This window comes from Suricata suricatta, chromosome 11 (genome assembly GCF_006229205.1).
Source record: "Suricata suricatta isolate VVHF042 chromosome 11, meerkat_22Aug2017_6uvM2_HiC, whole genome shotgun sequence".
Taxonomy (NCBI): Eukaryota; Metazoa; Chordata; class Mammalia; order Carnivora; family Herpestidae; genus Suricata; species Suricata suricatta.
In genome coordinates, this window is record NC_043710.1 from 59,466,886 (window position 1) to 59,490,226 (window position 23,341).

General features: G+C 37.9%; 1 protein-coding gene across 3 annotated transcripts in view; it reads right to left on the reverse strand.

The window, feature by feature from the left end:
* The window catches only part of NARS2 (asparaginyl-tRNA synthetase 2, mitochondrial), a 131,457-nt gene that overhangs the window by 33,670 nt on the left and 74,446 nt on the right, over positions 1 to 23,341 (reverse strand). For all 3 annotated transcript variants that reach the window (XM_029914722.1, XM_029914723.1, XM_029914721.1), the window contains exons 7-9: positions 4,527 to 4,659; positions 279 to 377; positions 137 to 174 (exon numbers count right to left, since the gene is read on the reverse strand). In XM_029914722.1, the coding sequence (XP_029770582.1) occupies positions 137 to 174; positions 279 to 377; positions 4,527 to 4,659 (270 nt within the window). The remainder of the gene's footprint in view (positions 1 to 136; positions 175 to 278; positions 378 to 4,526; positions 4,660 to 23,341) is intronic.

A 23,341-nucleotide genomic window follows, 5' to 3' on the forward strand; every position in this document is an offset into this window, starting at 1 on the left:
ATACGAGCTATAAAAATATTTAAAAACTGGGGCTTCCTAGTGATAAGGAGATATATACATATAAAAAGATTTAATGGAATGCGATAAATACTGTGATACAGTATGAACAAAGTTCAGAGAAAGTATAATTACTTACATTAAAAAGTTGTTTTTTAGCATATGTTCTAATCTGTCCTTGGTAAGAAAAGAGAAAAAAGTTATTAAATGCAATTATACTTATTACATGTAATTAATATATTTAAAGAGATGTATTGGACTTTACCCACAAAACTAATTACCTTTTGGCCAGGAGCTATGAATTTGTGACAGAGTTCCACATCTTCAGGACAACTGGAAAGAACCATCATTGTTGCAGTCTTGAAAAGCCCCTCCATAACCTAGGAGAAATGACATGGAATTGCCTGACAAGTAGGCTACTTTATATGAAACACCTGTTTAGGGTCCGGACTGCTCTCCAGGTTTTTAGTGGCGATCAATCCATTAGGCCTCTTAATCCCTAACGTACTATGGCAAGTTAGTTCAGTTTTCCAGACTGCTTTGCGGAGGCAGTGCAATTTCTTCCCAGAGTGGGTAAAAAAAAACAAAGAAAGAAAGAAAACTGTATGACTTTTCTGTTCATAGTTTCAATACTTAGTATTGAAGTGGGAAGTCAAATGAACAGCCAAAACTGACATACAACAAATATTAGTTGTTGTGAAGAGAGACACTTTGAAAAGTGCTTTATTCAGTCACTGGTAAATGAAAGTTGAGAACCAATGAGATATACTTAGAAAGATTTTATATATAGAGAGATAAATCTATGTAGATTTTTGCTTTGCTAAAGCATACAGTAAAAAGAACACAAATCATGATACAACACAAATCGGTATGTAAGAATTCATTCTACTAGGAGTATCTACAGACATCTCACGGAAAAAAACTTGTTAGAAGAAAAAAAAGTAGAATGGAAGATATTTCTAATCAAAACTAAAATTTCTGGTTTGAAGTCAGTGAGATCATGTTAGGTTCTCCAAATGCTGTCCTCAGAAAGACACAGACATTCATTAAGTACAGGCTGCCTCAGACCAGGTATCTTCCTTCCTCTCTTGCATTCCTGGTGCACCCTGTCACGGCACCCAGGGGTGGGCCACAAGCATTTACTGAATTAACTTAATATGATCAGACACAGGAAAGTACTTAATGACCAACGGACAATCAGATACGTTTATTTGTATATATGTTTTATATTTATTTTTTTATGTATTTTGTGTACGTACATATATAATGTGTATACATATATTTTAATTTGTATAAGAGTAAGGAAAAACCTGATGAAAAAAGAGCAAAAGGAAGCTAAAGATCTTTTACCTTGAGGCTATATTATCTTCAATCTAGCAGTGAGATATAGAAATCACTAAGTAACTGAATGATTTATGAAGGGTCATATACTTCAATCACTATCAAAAGCTGACCATATGGGGAGCACACAGAAACAGGCTGACTGGATACTAAGCCTGCACTAGTGAGGGCACGATACACCTGTCTGTATGATGAAGACTTTGGCCACTCGGGCTGTTAAACTGCTATCTTTCACATGAGCAGTAAATTTCCATTTGAAGAAGAAAATCACTGGCTTCTCTAACCTTGACTTTCAGACCATGCTCTATAAATATATTTGAAGAAAACAGAAACTTAACTGAAGGGTTAGCATAACCTTCAGAAGTTTTTAAAAATATATTACTCAATGGCACAAAATAGTAATATTTATTTGTTTCTATCTCCTGAAGGGAAAATCCTTTGTTATTCTGATTTAATATTTTCACCAAGATAATAATTTCCACAGAATGTAATTTATAAAAGGGAGAAAATGAAGAGAAGCAGAAGATTAATTTTGGGGAGAGCATACCTTTCTTCTGTCTTTAAGAAAAAGCTTACATTTCAATTAATTAAAAATCATTCAACAGTGTATGCTAAATACCATTCAGTGAAGTACCAAATAAGACTTATTTAGTTGCAGAATATATAATTATAGAGCAAAGATTATGTTTAATAAATTCTTTTTATTTATTTTTATTTTTTAACATTTATTCATTTTTTGAGAAACAGAGAGACAGAGTATGAGTGGGGGAGGGGTAGAGAGAAGGGGAGACAAAGAATCCGAAGCAAGCTCCAGGCTCTGAGCTGACAGCACAGAGTCCGATGTGGGGCTCAAACTCACATGAGATCATGACCTGAGCTGAAGTCGGACAATGAACTCATTCAGCCACCCAGGTGCCCCTAATAAATTCTAACCTAATTTATGTCTTTGGAACTTTTCTCTGATATCTGTGTTTGGCCAGTAGAGACAGAATCAAGGCAAAAACAGGGAGTAAAGGGTGTGGTTCCATTGCTTACAATACTTTCATTACCTAAATCAAAAAGTAATGCAGAATCGGGTATTATGCTCAGACTGAAAGCTGCCTAGGGAATTTTACTGACTCCTCGTGAGCCTCAGATCCTGAATCCCTCCAACTCAAAGAGTTACTTACATCACAGTGTTACTATTGCCATTTTTGGCTAGATAATTCTTTCTTTAGGGGGAGGGGCCTGTACTCTTAGCAGACTGAATAGCATCCCTAGCCTTTACCCACTAGATGCCAGTAGCAACCACTCTCCCCTCTCTTCCATCCACAAATATCCCCTGGGGAACACTGATCCGAGAACCATCAGTGGGAGATGTTAAAGGGGTATGTAAGTGGATACGGTGGTGCATGGTCAAAACATCCCTTCAGGACCAAGAGTTTTTTTATCCACTGGGAATATTAACTGCTAATGTCTCATAGTTGAATTCCTCTTTAGGACCTGGCCAGGTCAAGATGGTATCCTACCCAAGAGTATGTCTTTTCCCAAGACTAATCCATGTCAGGTAACTGCTTGACAGGGAAAGAACAAAGCCCCCCGGCCCCCCCCCCGCTTTTCTTTCTATAGGACAACTATGAAGGGCCATTACAGCTCCAAAGTTCCTCAAAGAATTATCTAAGGCCTTTATAAATGCATTGTAGTTCAACTTTTCCCTCTGCCCAATACAGTGTTCTTTTCCTTATAGGTACTATTCTCCAGAGCATTCCCCAATACTCCTCCCAAACCCCAAAATCTGCTTTAGAATTGTTTACTAGGAAATCCAACCCAAACAGGATAAGAAAATAGTAAGTCCATTCTACTTGATGATATACATGGTACTTATGTTTTACGTGGAATTGGGTCATTTGGTGGGTGAGGATAGAAAGATATAAAATGAATAGAAGTGAAAGTTGATAAAAGTTGAAACATTCTGTAATTACAAATCCAAACTAAGATATTAGTGGTACTGGAGAGACAATTTATAATAACAACAGTCAATAATTTCTGGGTACAAAGTGCCATGACCGATTATTCTAGGTGCCTTACATATATTATCTGTGTAATCCTCTGAACTACAGCCTACAGGGGGAACTATAACTCACGTTTTACAGATGAGGAAACTCAGGCTCAGACAATTAAGTCCTTTGTCTGAGGTCACATAGCGAGTAAGTGGTGGAGCTAAAAATCAATTTGTGGTCCATCCAACCTCAGAGCTTATGTGCTCTACCTGGATTATGGCCACAGCCTCCTAAAAGGGCTCCCACATCTATTTTTATCTTCCTTTAAATAATTCTTTGTATTGTTACTAAAGAGATGTTTCTAAACAATGATTGACCATGGCTTCTCCCAACTGAGGACTTTCTCCTTTATCTTCTTGATTAAGTTCAAACTACTTAGCATGGTATTTACAAGGTTTTTCTTTCATATCTGACTCTTCACTATCTCTCTGGCCTTACCTCTTGACCCTCCCCTCCCCAAATAGAGCTCTGACTGTTCCTGTACATCCTTACCAATATAGCTATAGAGATGTTTCTCTAACTATAAGGATGTTTTATTAATTTGCCTAACAAATAATAAGAGCTATTTACTGAGCCTGCTATATCCCGGGCCCAATTCTAGGTGCTTTACATTATGCAAACGTTATTTCACTTACTCCTCCCAGTAACCTTATGAAATAGTTACTATTATTCTCATTTTATAGTTGAGAAAGCTAAAGATCATCAAGGTTAGGTAACATCAGAACAAAATTAATGGCAGAGCTGGGATATAAACTTAAATCTGACTCTTGTACTTTATTTATTTTATTTTTTAATGTTTTTTATTTATTTTTGAGACACAGCATGAACAAGGGAGTGTCAGTGAGAGAGGGAGACACAGGATTTGAAGACAGGCTCTAGGCTCTGAGCTGTCAGCATAGAGCCCGACGCGGGGCTCGAACCCAAAACCCGTGAGATCATGACCTGAGCGGAAGCCGGATGCCCAACCGACTGAGCCACCCAGGTACCCCTGACTCTTGGACTTTAAACTAAAGGGATTTAATATTTATCAAATTTACTTCTCCATCTTCTTCAGTCCATGAACACCTATAATGCACAGATGTATACAGAAGCATTATAATGTTACAGATAGCTGTTATTTAGAAAACGTTTTAAAACTTGCATACCTACCTGCATGAGATCTTGAAGACTCTCAACAAAAGAAATCTCTGCTTCTACCATATAAAACTCTGCCAGGTGTCTCCGGCTCTGAGAATTCTCTGCTCGGAATGTTGGACCAAAGGTGAACACTTGAGTAAAAGCTCTGCAATTCAAGATTAAAAGTATAAAAATAGGATTCACATTATTAATTTTAAGTATTTAAAACACTCAGTGTCCTCTTACATATAAAAGGTTTTGTGCCTTTGTCTTGTCACAAATCCACACATATTAGCTGCTATATTTCCCTAATGGGTGATAATAATAGTTTCATTAAAATGTTACAATTATAGAAACCATTTTATCCCAAAGGAATTTGCAAATGCTTTACAAACCCTATGGCTTACTAAATATAGAACCAACCACTTCTGGGTGCACTCGACTGCAGCTGCCTTAAACAGCAGGCAACTACACTTCACGGCAATCAAGAACAGAGTAAAGGAAAAATACCACAGCCCAACAAGCTTCACAGAGAATCTATATTATAACAGTTAAAACTAGAATTTCACGTGGATAAAGTATGCTAATTATTTTTTTAAAAAGTGAAAAAAGAGTATCAGATGTGTATGGTGATCTGCCTTGCTCAAGTCCTCAAGTCCTTCACAACCGCCTAAGTCTTCCAATGATCACTGAATGATCCCTGAAACTTGGAAGTGAGGACAGATTTTGAAGAACTGTCTACTTTATTCTCTGTCATTCAAGAGAATAGCTCATAGCTCAGGAATTCAAATAGTGGGGGCGGGGCAGGGGGAATCTTACTTTTCAGTTCCTGCAGAAAAGTGAACACTACACCTTCATTCTTTAACACTTAGAGTCTCCTTCCTGTGGAATCAGGGCAACAAACGGGATTAAATCGAACATATAGTTAATACTGAGTATTTGCTGAGGACTATCTAATCTTTGAATTTTAAAGTTTTGCTAGAGCAAAACAAGAGGTTTGGGGCTCCTCAGTTATTATCCTGAGCACTCTTCCTTTGACTAGCATCAGTCAAACAACATTAAGATCAGAAAACAGTGCAGAAAATAGATTACGGATATATATACACATATGTTAGGCGTTCCACCACTTGCTTTCGGCTAATATATATATGTGCACGCAAGCACACACATGCTGTTGGGCTTTTTGTTTGTTTAAGATACTCTGGGAAATGAAATAGTAAGACAATTATAGTGGAAATCAAGGTATTTATTTTCTTTCAAAAGGCTATTTTAGTTAAGGTCTTTACTAAGGCCTTGGTAAGAAATTTAGGAATTTATGTTTTGGTTCTACAGTCACCTTCCTGAGACCCTAATCAGTTAACCTCCAAGAACCTTAGTTTTTAATGGAAAAATAAACAATAAGAACTCAAAAATATTACTATGGTAACCTCTCTGCTGAAATTCAGATCCAGACGTGCCTACTAGAATGTTCCTGAAAACAGTGACCCTACTTTGGAGTCAGACACGTTACTATTGCGCCATGAGGTCATTAAACAGTGACCCTACTTTGTACAAAATGAAAACACTTGCCCTGTTCCAAAAGTAAGCAAAAACCAAAACAAAGAACAATCCTTCCTTCCCTTTTTCACTCCCCAATTCTCTTAATCTCAGTTACTCCACCTCATCACCCAATCCAGCTCTCCCACTGCCCACATTTCCCATATCATACTGTTTACACCTAGGAAAACTCTCTCAAATCCAGAGACTCCCTTTATTATTATTATTTTATTTGAGAGAGAGAGTGCACACGCAAGTTGGGGAGGGGGCAAAAGGGGAGACAGAGAATCCCGAGCAGGCCCATTACTCAGTGTGGAGCCTGACACGGGGCTCAAATCCATGACCTTGGGATCATGACCTGAGCTGAAATCAAGAGGTGAATGCTTAACTAACTGAGCCACACAGTCGCGCGCCCCCCACCCCATTTTTTTTTATCTTCACAGATACCGTTAGTGTAAACTCTCGTGTATTGCTTAGAGAACTACAATAACTTTTTAAAAATTAATTAATTAATTAATTTGGGAGAGGGCAAGCAAGGGAGGGGCAGAGAGAGAAAGGGAGAGAAAGAATCCCAAGCAGGCTCGCTCTGTGCTGACAGCACAGAGCCTGACTCAGGGCTCGAAATCACCAACTGTGGGATCATGACCTGAGCCGAAGCCAAGAGGTGGGACGCCTAACTGACTGAGCCACCCAGGTGCCCTGAACTACAACTTTTTAACTGGTGTCAGCCACTTGTCTTTCTTCCTCCAGCCCTAAGCTACTATGACTTCTCAAACTCATGTCTGATTATACCAGCCATAATTTAAAAATCTTCAACGATTCCCTACTGTTCAAATGATAACAATTCAAACTCCTAACTTTGACTCACTTTCTCCTGCAAAACCTTTTCTCTAATTAGGCTGCAGACACTCCCCTCTCACAGCATGCCTGGGCAAGCCTTTAGGCATTTGCAAGGCTGTTCCTTACCTCTAATGACCATCACTGGCTCCCCTCTCTCCAGATGGCAAAGTCTCATCTATCCTTCAAGACTTGGCTCAAATGCCACCTTACCATACACCCCCAAAATTTACTGTTCAGTCTTTTATATGACTATGATATTTTGTTCATATATTATATACAATATATCACTTTGAAATGCAATTACATATGTGTCTTTCTCTCCCAATAAGCTATAAAATTTTCCAGAGCAGGAATCATGTTTTATTCATATTTACATCTCCAGTGCCTAAGATAAAACAGGTGCTCATGCTGAATGAATGAGTACTGATGATGATGACAGGTTTCCTCAGTTGTAAAGTGGAAAAGTATAGCATCCTCACAAACAGAAACATTACAAATAACGTACAGAAAAATACTTAGGTATGTTTTACTGTGTCTGTTACTTAGTACCTAAAATGTGTCAAACAATCTTGGTCCTTCCCAAATAATAAATTAAAAAATTATAAGCCCTGAGTTTGCAATCTGTGACTAGGCAATCTCTAGGTAGGCTGCCAAGAGTATAGCTACATAAATGAAGTGAGATTTCATCAGTGATCTTCCTGAAATACAAGGAAAGCCAATGAAACCGTTTTTCAAAAGAAACATAATTTGTATGAAGATACTAGTTACGAGAAAAGAGTTGTTTATAAGAAGAACTACAAGTTCTAGTCAAAAGGGCATCTGCTTCTCACATGGCAATTCTATGTAGGTTGCTCAAAGAGGAGTAGCAATAGAGATTTTTAGTTTAACAATAGTTAATAATTTTTCCTAGCAATGTAGAATAAGCCTCTCTAGTATAAAATAACAAAGAACGTCAGGGATTTTTATTTTAATTATAGTAAGAGTCAGGCTCTGACTGAGGTACCCAAGAGTTAAGTATTATTCTAATAAGGTAAGTAAAAACTGATGGCCACATGCTTCCTCTGAATTAACACAAATTTAAAATGAACTGGAAGGCATGTTACAAAACTGCCTAATTCAGCATCTAGTCTTTAAGCAGATGAACATGTAAATCATTCAGTAATGAACTTCCTATGTCAGTGCCCAGTGTTCTCTTATGAAAGTAGGGATAACAGCAGTAGTGTTGGCGACAGTGGGTGCCGTTAGAAATACTCCTTGTGGGCCAGGTACGAGCTGTAAGAACCTTAAAGTTAATTCCTTAATAGTTAACGTGATAAAATATGTATTGTTACTTCTCTTTTTCAAGCTAAGAAATGGAAGTTCGAGATTGGTTGAGGCAAGATGGTAGAGCAATAGGGAGCTCCATACTGCCCACCCGCATCTCTCAAACAAAGAAGGGCTGATGTCAAAGGACACTGAACTGCAAGAGTCTGGGACGAAAAGAGACAGAGTCCACTAAGAAGACAGCCTCACAGGTGCATGATTGTGAACTAGGGAAGACAGAATCAAGCTGAGACCCAGAGGCAAAGAAGGGAGGGAGCCCCCTTCGTGGAGAGACGAGGGGAAGAAAAAGAACAGCTGAAACTGCTCATAGAACTTTCCCTGGAGAAGAGAGAAACCTCGGCACAGGACAGAGAGGGAGCCTATTATCCCATCTCTAACCATAGGGCGTTCAGAGAAAGATCCTATCTCTAGCTGCGGCACTTTCTTTGGCCTGGGTACCCCAGTCCCAGTGGTCATCAGGAGAAACCGCTCCCCTGCTCCCCAGACTCAATCCCCAGCTAGGAAGCAGCCTGGCCTGTGGGATTACATTTTGGGTGGTATCATTAAAATGTGCAGAATAAGATCTGAAAACGAGGCGGGCCTTGGGACACAGAACATGGCCTACCTTCGCTGTGCCTGCGGCCCAGAGAGATCATACCCAAAAGAGTGATTTGCAACGCTTGGTTCGAGAAAGGGCTGGGGTGCTGCCACTTTTCTCCCCACAACCACCAAGGCAGGGCCTCAGGGAGTGGGACCCACAGTGGAGGGGAGACCTGCCTACACCAAACCACTCCTATCCACACTGGAGAGCTGCTTGTTTGTTTGTTTGTTTGTTTGTTTTTACTGGAGGGAGCCCAGGGCAAGACCAACATTGATGCATTGCTGTGATTAACTCTAGATCAATTCTTGTTATTCAGATACATTTTCCCTTATCTCATTCTTATCTCTCCCCTCTGCTGGACTGGGCACTCTGGTTATAGGTTTGCTTAACAGTCAGATTTAATCCTTTCTCTTGATGCATATTCTACACCTCCATCATTACCTTCCTTTCTTTCTCTCTCTGGATTAACCAGACTATAGTTTCTCTAGGTAACATTACCTTCATTTCTTTCTCCTCACCTCCTACCATATTCTCCTTTTTCTCTCTCTGAATTAAGCCTTTTAGTCTCTCTGACTGGTCAATATTGAATTTCTCTTTTTCCCCACTCCTGTCATTTCTCTCTTTGTATATGGTCTTCCATCAGCACTGCCTCCATCCTGCTCTTTATTTGTAGCTGGGATTTCTGGTTTTATGCTTTTAGACTGACCTTTGTTTCTGTTGTTTTGGATTTCCTTTTTCCCTTTCAGTTTGCTTGTTTGTATGTGCCTTTGCATGCTTTTGTCCCTGTTTGTCTGTTTTCCTTTTCAGGGCTATGTCAACAACAAGCCAAAGTCTACATGGTGGAGAGTCCCAAATATCACTACAAGTAGGGAAATAAAATAACCAAAAGCACAACAAGAGAGACCAAGAAAAACCATTAAAAGAACACTTCCTGAACAGACAGACCATGGACAGTCAATGAGCCTCCCCTAATATAGCAGAATTTGTAGGTGCAGAGCACAACACAAGCTTTTAAAATTTACAAGAGATAGAAAGCTAGCCAAAATGATGAAATGGAAGAACTCACCTCTAAAGAAATTCCAGGAAGAAACGACAGCTAAAGAATTGCTCAAAACAGATATAAGCAACATAACTGATGAAGGATTTAGAACAACAGTCATAAAATTAATTGCTGGGCTTGAAAAAGGCATGGAAGACAGCAGAGAAACCGCTGCTACAAAGATTATGGACCTTAAAAATCATGGTGATGAATTAAGAAATGCTATAAAGGAAGTGCATAATAAAATGGAGGCAGTCACTGCATGGATTGAAGAGGCAGAGAGGAGAATAGGTGAATTAGAGGAGACAATTATAGAAAAAGAGGAAGCCGAGAAAAAGAGAGGTAATTGATCCAGGAGCACGAAAGGAGAATTCGAGAACCAAGTGATCAATCAAATGGAACAATATCTGTATCATAGAATTCCTGAAGAAGAAGAGAGAGAAAAAGGGGCTGAAGGGGTACTTGAACAAATTATAGCTGAGAATTTCTCCAATCTGGGGAAAAGAAACCAGACACTAAAATCCAAGAGGCACAGAGAACTCCCCTCAGACGTAACTTGAATCGATATTTGACATGACATATCATAGTGAAACTGCCAAAATATAAGGATAAAGAGAGAATTTTGAAAGCAGCTAGGGATAAAAGAGCCCTAACATACAAAGGGAGACCTATCAGAGTAGTTGCAGACCTATCCTGAAACTTGGCAGGCCAGAAAGAAATGGCAGGAAATCTTCAATGTGATGAACAGAAAAAATATGCAGCCAAGAATCCTCTATCCACTAAGCCTGTTATTCACAATAGAAGGAGAGATAAAGGTTTTCCCAAACAAAAAATGGAAACAATTCATCACCTCTAAACCAACCCTACAAGAAATCCTAAGAGGGACTCTATGAGGGACATGTTGCAAGGAACACAAGGTACTAGCGACACCACTACAAGCATGAATCCTACAGAGAACACAATGACTCTAACCCCATATTTTTCAATAATAACACTGAATGTAAATGGAATAAACGCTCCAATCAAAAGACAGAGAGTATCAGAATACATAAGAAAACAAAATCCATCTATTTGTTATCTATAAGATACTCATTTTAGACCTGAGGACACTTTCAGATTGAAAGTAAGGGGATGGAGAAATATCTATTATGCTACTGAAACTCAAAAGAAAGCTAGAGTAGCCATACTTATATGGGACAAACTGGACTTTAAAGTTAAGGCAGTAACAAGAGATGTGAAAAGCATTATATAACAATTCCAGGGTCCATCCATCAGGAAGAGGTAACAATTATAAATGTCTATGCACCAAATTCAAGAGCATCCTAAATACAATAAAATAAAACAATCACAAACAGAAACAATCTTATTGATCAGAATATGCTAATAGCAGGGGACTTTAATACTCCATATTTACATACACAATACTCTGTACTTACAGCAATGGATAGATCAAACAGGCAGAAAATCACTAAAGAAACAATGAACCTGAACAATACATTGGACCAGATGGACTTGACAGATATATTTAGAACTCTACATACTGAGGCTATGGAATTCACTTTCTTCTCAAGTGCGCATGGCACATTCTCCAAGGTAGATCACATACTGGGTCATAAAGTAGCCCTCAATAAATATAAGAGAATTGAGATCATACCACGCACACTTTCAGATCACAATGCTATGAAACTTGAAATCAATCACAGGAAAATGTCTAGAAAACCTCCAAAAACATGGAGGTTAAAGATTACCCTTCTAAAGAAAGAATGGGCCAATCAGGCAGTTAGAGAAGAAATTATAAAATATATGGAAACAAATGAAAATGAAAATACAACAATCCAAACTCTACGGGATGCAGAAAAGGCCTAAGGGGAAAGTACACTGTACTCCAGGCCTATTTCAAGAAACTAGAAAAAGCACAAATACAAAATCTAACAGCACACCTAACAGAACTAGAAGCAGAGCAGCAAGAGTACCCCAAACCCAGCAAAGAAGAGAAATAATAAAGATCAGGGCAGAAATAAACAATATAGAATCCAAAAAAACAATTGAACAGATCAATGAAACCAAGAGTTGGTTTTTTGAAAAAATAAACAAAATTGATAAATCTCTAGCCAGGCTTCTCAAAAGGAAAAGAGAGAGTACCCAAAAGTCAATATCATGAATGAAAATGGATTTATTACAACCAATGCCTCAGAAATACAAGCAATTATCAGGGAATATTATGAAAAATTATATGCCAACAAACTGGACAACCTAGAAGAAATGGACAAATTCTTAAACACACACACTACCAAAATTCAAACGGGAAGAGAGAGAAAATCTGAACAGACCCATAGTTAGTAAAGAAATTGAATCAGTTATCAAAAATCTCCCAACAACTAAGAGCCCTGGGCCAGATAGCTGCCCTGGGGAATTCTACCAGACATTTAAAGCATAGTTAATACCCATTCTTCTCGAGCTATTCCAAAAACAGAAATGGAAGGAAAACTTCTGGACTCATTCTACAAAGCCAACATCACTTTGATTCCCCAACCAGACTGAGACCTAGCAAAAAAAGAGAACTACAGGCCAATATCCTTGATGAATACAAATGCAAAAGTCCTCAACAAGACACTTGCAAATCGAATTCAACAGCATATAAAAAGAATTATCCACTATGATCAAGTGGGATTCATTCCTGGGTTACAGGGCTGGTTCAATAATCACAAATCAATCAATGTGATATATCACATTAACAAAAGAAAAGAACCATATGAACCTGTTGATAGATACAGAAAATGCATTTGACAAAATACAGCATCCTTTTTAATAAAGACTCTCAAGAAAGTCAGGATAGAAGGAACTTACTTAAGCATCATAAAAGCCATTTATGAGAAGCCCACAGCTAATATCATCCTCAATTTGTTAAAACAGAGCTGACCCCCTGAGATCAGGAACACGACAGGGATGTCCACTCTCACCACTGTTGTTTAACATAGTGCTGGAAGTCCTAGCATCAGCAATCAGACAACAAAAGAAAATAAAAGGCATCAGAACTGGCAAAGATGAAGTCAAACTTTCACTTTTTGCAGATGACATGATATTCTACATGGAAAACCCAACAGACTCCACCAGAAGCCTACTAGAACTGATCCATGAATTCAGCAAAGTCACAGGTTACAAAATTGATGTACAGAAATCGGTTGCATTTTTATACCCCAAAAATGAAGAAACAGAGAAATCAAGAAACTGATCCCATTTGCAACTGCATGAAAAACCATAAAATACCTAGGAATAAACCTAACCAAAGATGTAAAAGATCTATATGATGAGAACTATAGAAAACTTACGAAGGAAATTGAAGAAGACACAAAGAAATGGAGAAACATTCCATGCTCACGAACCGGAAGAATAAACATTGTTAAAATATCATTACTACCCAAAGCAATCTACACATTCAATGCAATACCAACCAAAATTGCACCAGCGTTCTTCTCAAAGCTAGAACAAATCATCCTAAAATTTGTATGGAACTACAAAAAACCCTGAATAGCCAATGTAATATTGAAGAAGAACAACAGAACAAGAGCCATCACAATCCCAGATTTAGCCTCTACTACAAAGCTGTAATCATCAAGACAGTATGGTATTGGCACAAAAACAGATACACAGACCAACGGACTAGAATAGAGAACTAATAATCGGACCCAGAAATGTATGGCCAATTAATCTTTGACAAAGCAGGAAAGAATATCCAATGGAAAAAGGACAGCTTCTGTAACAGATGGTGCTGGGAGAACTGGACAGCAACATGCAAAAGAATGAAACTAGAGCGCTTTCTTACACCATACACAAAAATAAACTCAAAATGGATGAAGGACCTGAATGTGAGACAGGAAACTATCAAAACCCTAGAGGAGAAAGCAGGAAACAACCTCCCTGACCTTAGCCGCAGCAATTTCCTACTGGACACATCCCCAAAGGCAAAGGAATCAAGAGCAAAAATGAACTATTGGGACCTCATCAAGACAAAAATTTCTGCATGGTAAAGGAAACAATCAAGAAAACTAATAGGCAACCAACAGAATGGGAAAAGATAGTTGCAAATTACATATTGGATAAAGGGCTAGTATCCAAAATAAGGAACTCACCAAACCCCATACCCGAAAAGCAAATAATCCAGTGAAGAAATGGGCAGAAGACATGAACAGACACTCCTCCAAAGAGGACAGACTGCCAATAGGCACATGAAATGATGCTCGTCAGCATCAACCATCATCAGGGAAATACAAATCAAAACCACACTGAGAAACCACCTCACACCAGTCAGAGGGGCTAAAAAGAACAAATCAGAAGACAATAGATACTGGTGAGGATGTGGAAAATGGGCTCCCTCCTCCACTGTTGGTGGGAATATAAACTGGTGCAGCCACTCTGGAAAACAGTGTGGAGGTTCTTCAAAAAATTAACAATAGAACTCCCCTATGACCAAGCAATAGCACTGCTAGGAATTTACCCAAGGCATACAGAAGTGCTGATGCATAGGAGCACATGTACCCCAATGTTCATAGCAGCAATGCCAACAATAGACAAATCATGGAAGGAGCCTAAATGTCCATCACCTGATGAATGGATCAAGAAGATGTGGTATATATACAATGGATTATTACATGGCAATGAGAAAGAATGAAATCTGGCCATTTGTAGCAATGTGGATGGAACTCGAGGATGTCATGCTAAGCGAAAAAAGTCAGAAAAAGGACAGATACCATATATTTTTACTTATAAGTGGAACTGGAGAAACTTAACATAGGACCATGGGGAGAGGAAGGGAGGCAAATCATGAGACTCTTGAATACTGAGAACAAACTGAGGGCTGATCTGGAAGGCGAGAGGGGAAGAGGGCTGATGGTCATGGAGGAGGGCACTTATTGGGATGGGCACTGGGTGTTATATGGAAACCAACTTGACAATAAACTATAAAATAAAAAAAAGAAAAGAAATGGAAGTTCAGAGGGTTAAGAAGCTTTCCCTAAAGTCACAAAGTCACAGCCTATTAAGTGGCACAGACCAGATTCAAATCCAGATCTGACCCTAGTGGTCACAGCCTTTATTATGATATGAAAATACTGATGCTCATAACTGAACACTGACAAACCCAGAGAATTACAAAGGAAACTTTATAATGGACCTCCCCCCACACTCTTCTCAAAGGTATTAGGGTAAATAGTTTGATATATTTACTGACCTTATAAATAGCTTATTTGTTTTATATGTTAAAGTTATAGCTCACTAGGGTATGCTGCCTTCATGTAAGAAGAATGATAAATTTTCATCAATATTTCATAACATTTAGCAAGTCATTTAGCCTTTCTGGTCTTCAAATTCTTACATGAGTGGGAGACAGGAGCAGCCTGGCATTAATCTCTAGTGTCTTTTACCACAATTTTGTTTCTAGGTCCATGTGAAATCATTCTTATTTTAATTTATGCTGACTTCTTCTTCTTTTCTGTCTTCCACAGACATGAAAGCCATTTGCAGCAAGGCTTGGACTAACCAACATTTAAAATAAGATCTAAGAACAAGGCCATTTCTGAAAAAAGATACAAAACCAGGTGAAAGGCCAGTACTGCTGTGAGAAGAAACCAGCAGAAAAAGAAAACACTCAGCACTAAAAAGCATTCTTGTGCCAAATTATGGAGAGAGGCAAGCTATATAAGGAAAGTCCATGAGCTTGGACTTGATGTTTAAGATAACAAAAGTATAGTCAATACACATCAACCAAGTTAAATACAAAAATGGCTTTTTAAAAATAAAAAACAAAGTTACCAAAAAAAGGTCCTACAATAGCCATAAATTGGTAGATGGTGTACTATAAAATGGTCACAGATTGCTTGGCCATTTATTCTTTGTGGTCCTGGAACTTAAGGGCTAATCTTTATAATTTGAAAGAAAAGAGGAATTACTGTTCTTTAGCTGGGGAAGAACTTATTTAGCATAGAATGGGTCATCACCTTTCCCTAAGTCCCCCAATCCCAACCTCCTATCACTTATCTGTGGTCAGTCCAGGAAACATCCATTAAACTCAAGTGAACTCACAGCTTTCACCTAGCTTTTAATACAGTCTTTGTCAAATGGTATTCCCATCTTTCAGAAAGTAATCATCTGTTTTACTACTACCACTTTGAATCCACTGGATTATCAATACTATGACATGTTTGTCATTCATTATTTCCAGAGAGTGGACCCCAGGCATCTACTTTTCAGCTTTCCCCTCTTCCTCTGACCATTCTATGAGACACTTGGTGAAGGATGTAAGATATAGCTCTCACCATTTCAACAATTGGTCTCAAGATGCCTTAGAGAGGATGCACTCTCAAATCTAAAAATTATTCTCTGGAATGTTTAGAAATAAAACATTTCTTTAAAAAATTGTCTTTAATGTGTCCTACCTACATAGGTGATTTAGTACGGAGTTGAGGCCCAATCAAAATTTAATCTTAAATGTATAATGAGATTCAAAGATCAACAGAGTCTGACAACAATCCTGGAGGGCTGGCTACTCTTCTCCCAGGAGATAACATCCATGTTATGGAACATCAAGCACACAGGGCTAAGGTAGGAACAAGCCTGACATGTTTAAAGAACAGAAGTAGGCCAGCAGCAAGAAGACTGGTAAGAGGCCAAAGAAGTGGGAAGGGATCACATAGGGCCTTTCTTGAAAGCCATGGTAATAAGGAGAGTCTGAATTTTATTTGATTCTCCTTGGAAGATTCTCTCCTCTTGAAACACTGAAATGAAAACATTTAACACTGTATTCTCCTAGTTTTCCTATTTATTTGATGTCCATCTTTGTCTCCTATATTCAACTCTAGCTATTCATTAAACACTAGAATTCTTCAACACTTAGTCACTAGGTCCTCTTCTGTTCTCACTTTATACATTCTCCTAAATGATCTCACCTCAGCCAACAAAGTTCAATCAATCACCTATCACACATTTTACCTCCTGCCCAGATTTCTTCTCTAAACTCCAGAAGTATATATCAGCTTTTCGATTGATCCTTTCACTTGTCACAAAGGGAACTCACAACTTCCCCTACCCTCATTTTGGCTTCAGTCTTCTTCCAACCTTAGGTCATTAGGCTCTTTTTAATAACACCATGTACTACTGTGTTCACCGCACCTTTTAAAATTAAAAAAAAAAAAAAAGAAATATATAGATGTGATCATTTGTTTACTGTCTGTCCATCTCCTTCATTTGTCTGCTGATTTCATTATCTTATCTATTTTTTTGGTTCATATTATCCTCGGTCTTAATCCAGTGCCCAAGAACACTAGACAATTACTACTTGTCAAATAAGCAAATAACTTGTTTTCCATAAAATATGCTGATCCCCAAAGTGAATATTTGAAACAGCACTGGGATGGGGGTGAGGCTAGAGGTGTGTTAAGAGGAAGATGGTAAACAATATAAATTACTAAGCAAAAAATTCTGCTATTTTGTAAATTAATTTTTCACAGAAGGCACTAGGAGATAACAAAATCAGTTTTTTGAAAAGTGCCTGTCCATATACAACTTTTTACTCTGTAGTCAACAAGTAAATTTTTGAAAAGAACTAGATCTCGTGAACTTTTCTAATTAACAAAGATTTTATTATTGATGAGCTGAAATATTTTGACATGAAAAACTCTCCCTAAGTCTTATTCTATGTAAACAGAGCAGCACCTGATTCTCTTGCTTCTGTGACAGTGGATACCAACAAGTTAGAACAATTATTCCATTTCATCCTTCCTGCAATGATGGGCTCTTCAGAGGACTGACTAAATAGGAGGTCTTAGAAAATAAATTTTTTTTAAAGGGGCGCAGTTTGCAGACTGTCCTAAATGATTATTTATCCTGTTTCAATAACACACTAAAATTATTTTTCCAAAAAAGCTAAAGCTAAACATTGTCAACTGCATCTATTCAGACCTAGATTATCCTTCTTATATTTCTCATATTTATTGGTCCTTATAATGAGGACCACTAAAAAGAACAAAATGCAGTATGTTCACTACATGGTATTTACATATTATTGATGTCTATAAAGATTTCGAAGGTTATCTTTCTGAGGCCTGATGCTAGAGGTAGATGAGTCATTATGGCATTGAACTACCAACAATTTCCTGGGCTCACATCCTATACAGATGACCCTCACTTTTTTGAGGTTATGGTAATGATTAAGAACATGTACCCTAAAGACTTAAACTGAAATTCTGTCTCCTCTGTTAATGAACTAGCCAAGTTAACTTCTTTGGGAATAAAGAAGTTTCTCCATGTGAAAATGGGGCTAAGAATACATATGTCATGAAGTTATTATAAAGATAAAATGAAAAGCTTAAGCTCCTATTAACTGAATGGTAAGTGCCCAACAAATAGGTAATAACTATTCTGTTTGCTTGTTTCCTTTCTTTCCAAAGGTCTAAGTTCTCATCTGGTTGGTCTCAAGACCTCTTTATACTTTCAATTCCTGAAGATCTCTTTTGTTTATGTAAGTTATGTCTAACAGTATTTACCATTAAAACTGAGAAATTTTTAAAACTGTTGATTTTAAAACAATGATAAACCCAGATAAGTCATAAAGAACGTTTTTAATAAAAATTTATAAGAGGAGTGGTACTGTTTAACATTTTTGTAAATCTCTTTCATGTCTGACTTAATAGAAGACAGCTGGATTCTCATATCTGCTTATGCATTCAATCTGTTGTGCTATCATATGTCACGAAGACTCCAGAAAACTTCAATGTACACTCATGAGAGAATGAGAATGAAAAAGGCAAATACTATCTTAGTATTACTATGAAAATAGTTTTAATCTCAGAGACCTCTCCTGAAAGGATCTCAGAAGGCCTCAGGCAATCTCCAGACCAAACTCCTGAGAATCACCATTTCAGGCAATGGTTCTCAATGAGGAGTATTAATTCTGGGTTTTATCTCTGGAGACCTTCATTCCTAAAATCAAAGAGTGTACTGGCAATGAGTATATTTTAAAAGTTCTGTAAGTAATTATTATGTGAACCCATGATTAAGAACCACTACTCTAAAAAATGTTTAGATTCTCTCCAAATTGGCCAGGAGGAGGTCAAACTTTTACTCTTTACAGATGACATGACACTCTATATGCAAAACCCAAAACATTCCACCAAAAAACTATTAGAACTGATCCATGAATTCAACAAAGTGACAGAATATAAAATCAATGGACAGAAATCAGTTGCATTCCTATACACCAACAATGAGGCAACAGAAAGAGAAATCAATGAATCGATCCCATTTACAATTGCACTGAAACCCATAAAATACCTAGGAATAAACCTAACCAAAGAGGTCAAAAATCTATATACCGAAAACTACAGAAGAAGAAATTGAGGAAGACACACAAAAAAAATGGAAAAAGATTCCATACTCCTGGACAGGAAGAACAAATATTGTTAAAATGTCAATACTACCCAGATCAATCTACATATTCAATGCAATCCCTATCAAAATAACACGTGCATGCTTCACAGAGCTAGAACAAACAATCCTAAAATTTGTATGGAACCAGAAAAGGCCTTGAATAGCCAAAGCAATCTTGAAAAAGAAAACCACAGCAGGAGGCATCACAGTCCCAGACTTCAAGCTGTATTACAAAGCTGTCATCCTCAAGGCAGTATGGTACTGGCACAAGAACAGACACTCGGATCAATGGAGGAGAATAGAGAACCCAGAAATGGACCCAGAAACGTATGGCTAACTCACCTTTGACAAAGCAGGAAAGAATATCTAATGAAATAAAGACAATCTCTTCAGCAAGTGGTGCTGGGAAAACTGGACAACAACATGCAGAAAAATGAACCTGGACCACTTTCTTTTACCACACACAAAGATAAACTCAAAGTGCATGGAAGACCTAAATGTAAGGCAGGAAGCCATCAAAATCCTCTAGGAGAAAGCAGGTAAGAACCTCTTTGACCTTGGGTGCAGCAACTTCTTAACACTTCTCTGGAGGCAAGGGAAACCAAAAATAAAAAGGAACTATTGGGACCTCATCAAAATAAAAAGCTTTTGCACAGCAAAGGAAACAATCGGCAAAACTAAAAGACAACCGACAGAATGGGTGAAGATACTTGCAAACAGCATATCAAAGCATTAGTATCCAACATTTATAAAGAACTGACCAAATTCAACACCCAAAAAACAAAGAATTCAATGAAGAAATGGACAAAAGACATGAATAGACACTCTTCCTAAGAAGACATCCAGATAGATTACTAACAGACACATGAAAAAATGCTCAACATCACTCATCATCAGGGAAATACAAATCAAAACCACAATGAGCTACCAACCTCACACCTGTGAGAGTGCCTAACATTAACAACTCAGGCAACAACAGATGTTGGCAAGGATGTGGAGAAAGATGGCTTTTGAACTGCTGGTGGGAATGCAAAGCACTCTGGAAATGCAGCCACTCTGTTAAAAAATATGGAGGTTCCTCAAAAAATTTAAAATAAACTACACTATAACCCAGCAATTGTACTACTAGGTATTTACTCAAGGGATACAGGTGGGCTGTTTTGAAGGTGCACATGCACCCCAATTTTTACAGCAGCACAATCAACAATATCCAAAATATGGAAAGAGCACAAATGTCCATCGATGGATGAATGGACAAAGATGTGGTGTGTGTGTGTACATATATACATATATACACATATACACACAATGGAGTATTACTCAGCAATCAAAAAGAATGAAATCTTGCCATTTACAACTATGTGGATGGAACTAGAGGGTATTATGCTAAGCGAAATTAGAGAAAGAAAAACATCATAGGACTTCACTCATATGAGGACTTTAAAATACAAAATAGATAATCATAAGAGAAGGGAAGCAAAAATAATATAAAAACAGGGAGGGGGACAAAAACCTAAGAGAGACTTTTTTTCTTATGTCTTTTATTTTTGAGAGACAGAGAGAGACAGCGTGAGCAGGGGCGGGTCAGAGAGAGAGGGAGACACAGAATCTGAAGCAAGCTCCAGGCTCTGAGCTAGCTGTCAGCACAGAGCCCGACGCGGGGCTCGAACCCACGACCGTGAGATCATGACCTAAGCCGAAGCCGGCCGCTCAACCAACTGAGCCACCCAGGCCCCCCTTAAGAGACTCTTAAATATGGAGAACAAACAGAGGGTTACTGGAGGGGTTGTGGGAGGGGGTGATGGGCTAAATGGGTAAGGGGCATTAAGGAATCTACTCCTGAAATCATTGTTGTACTATATGCTAACTAATTTGGATGTAAATTAAAAAAGAGAAATTAAATAAATTTTTTTAAAAGTTAGATTCCCTAATTAATATCCTTTTTAGAAAGTCTCTTGACTAAAATTCTTAAATGAACAATAACATGTGTTGGTGAGGATGTGGAGAAACTCCTCATATACAGCTGGTAGGTATGGAAAACTGTGCAGCTGCTGTGGAAAAGCCTGGTGATCCCTCAAAAAGTTAAACACAGAATTATCATATGACCCAGCAATTCTACTTCTGAGTATATACCTCAAAAAATGAAAATAGATGTTCACACAAAACCTTGTACATGAATGTTCATAGCAGCATTATTCATAATAGCCAAAAAGTAGAAAAATCCCAAATGTATGTTAACAGACTAATGGAAGAACAAAAGGTAACATATCCATATGAGGGAATATTATTCAGCCAGAAAGAGGAATGAAGGACCAATATACCCACAATATGGATAAACTCTGGCATTATGCTGAAAGTAAAGAAGGCAGACACGAAAAGGCACATATTGTATGATTTCATTTCTGTGAAATATGCAAAACAGGCAAATATTTAGAGACAGAAAGCAGAAGAGTGAGCACCCAGGACTAGGGAGAAGGGGGACTAGGGAGTGAATGCTTCGTGCATATGCGATTTCCTGTTGAGGGGATGAAAATGTTCTGGAACTAGATGGTGGTATTGGTTGCACAATGTCACGATAGTAAACTTCTTGTTATGTATATTTTATCCCAATACAATTTTTAAACATTTATTGGAACTGTCCATGAAGTACTTCACGTTTTATTTTATCCTTGCTACCCAAAAAACACTATAGAACAGTCATTCTGTTCTTGGTGGCTGTTTCTCATTCCTCTTTAGCTGCTTGTAACTCTGAGACTGCCACCTCCTACCACTTACAGCTGCTGTTTTCTTGCACTTCCTCTACCTACAGCCCCTTCTTAGAGAAATGGGGTTGTTCATTTATAGGCACTGATGGTCAATCAGCATACCTTTTATGTTAGGTTACAAATGAATGGTAACACAACCAATAACGCTTTTTGCTTTTAAGACCCCCTTTTGTTTAGGCTCAGGGATTTACCAAAAATGACTTCTTTTTGGCATGTGTCAAGGCTGGACTTGAGTAAAAGGAAGTTTTGTTGTATATGCTTAAATGATTTACTGCAGTGGTTCTACAACTTTAACGTGCATTAGACTCCCCTGGGGCTCGTTAAAATCCAGCTCGCTGGACCCAACACTCAAGGTTTCTTACGGTAGGCCTGAGAGTTCATATTTCTACAAGTTCCCAAGTGATGCTGCTGGTCCAAGGACAATACTTTAAGGACAACTGATCTAGAGTGGTTCTCAGTCTTGGCTGCATAGAATAACGTATGGTTCTTCAAAAACAATCATGAGACCCAGTCCCACCCACAGACCAATTAAATCTGTTTTTCTGGGGTGAAGACTGAAATATGATGCATCTATATTTTTTAAAAGGCAGACATTCTTCCTCCTCCCTCCAGACATTCTAATGGACAGCTAGAGTTGAGAACCACTGATTAGACCTTCTAATTACCAATTATGCAACATAAAAGGGACAAATAACTGAAACAAAGATGTTAGTTCACAAAAGCACTATTTGCATAAGAGCTATAGACTATGAATGAAATAAGACATTTCTAATATTCTTGACCAATTCCAAATCAGAGCTTGTTCTGCGAACACAAAAGCACAAAAGGAGCATGACAGACTAGAAACAGAGGCAAGATGCTTTTAAAGGAGCACTTAGCCTACAGAAATAATGCAGATAAGTCTGTTTCTCTGCATTCATTTCTCCTTCATTCTAAAAAAGGAGGAAGAGGAGGGGGAGGGAACAGGGCAGGGGAAAGGAAAAGAGGAAGACAAAGAATAGAGAAATACCCATTTAGACCCAGCAGTTAAGTCTTTCATGTGTGTACCAAGTGACAGATACAGGGATTTCAGACTGCATAATAATGCACTAGGAAATTACTAGGAAAAAATACCCATCAGTAATAAAACAGATGATTTGTGGCATATTCATAAAAGGAATATCCCACAGTAGCAAAAATGAATAGATTATGCAACATGAATATAATGTAACAATGTGGAGGCTATTAGGAATATATTATGTGAATAAAGGAAGTCACAGAAGAATACACACAGATGATTCCATTCATATAAAATTCAAAAGCTTGTAAAACTAAAAAATGAGTTGTTTATGAACATATGTGATGA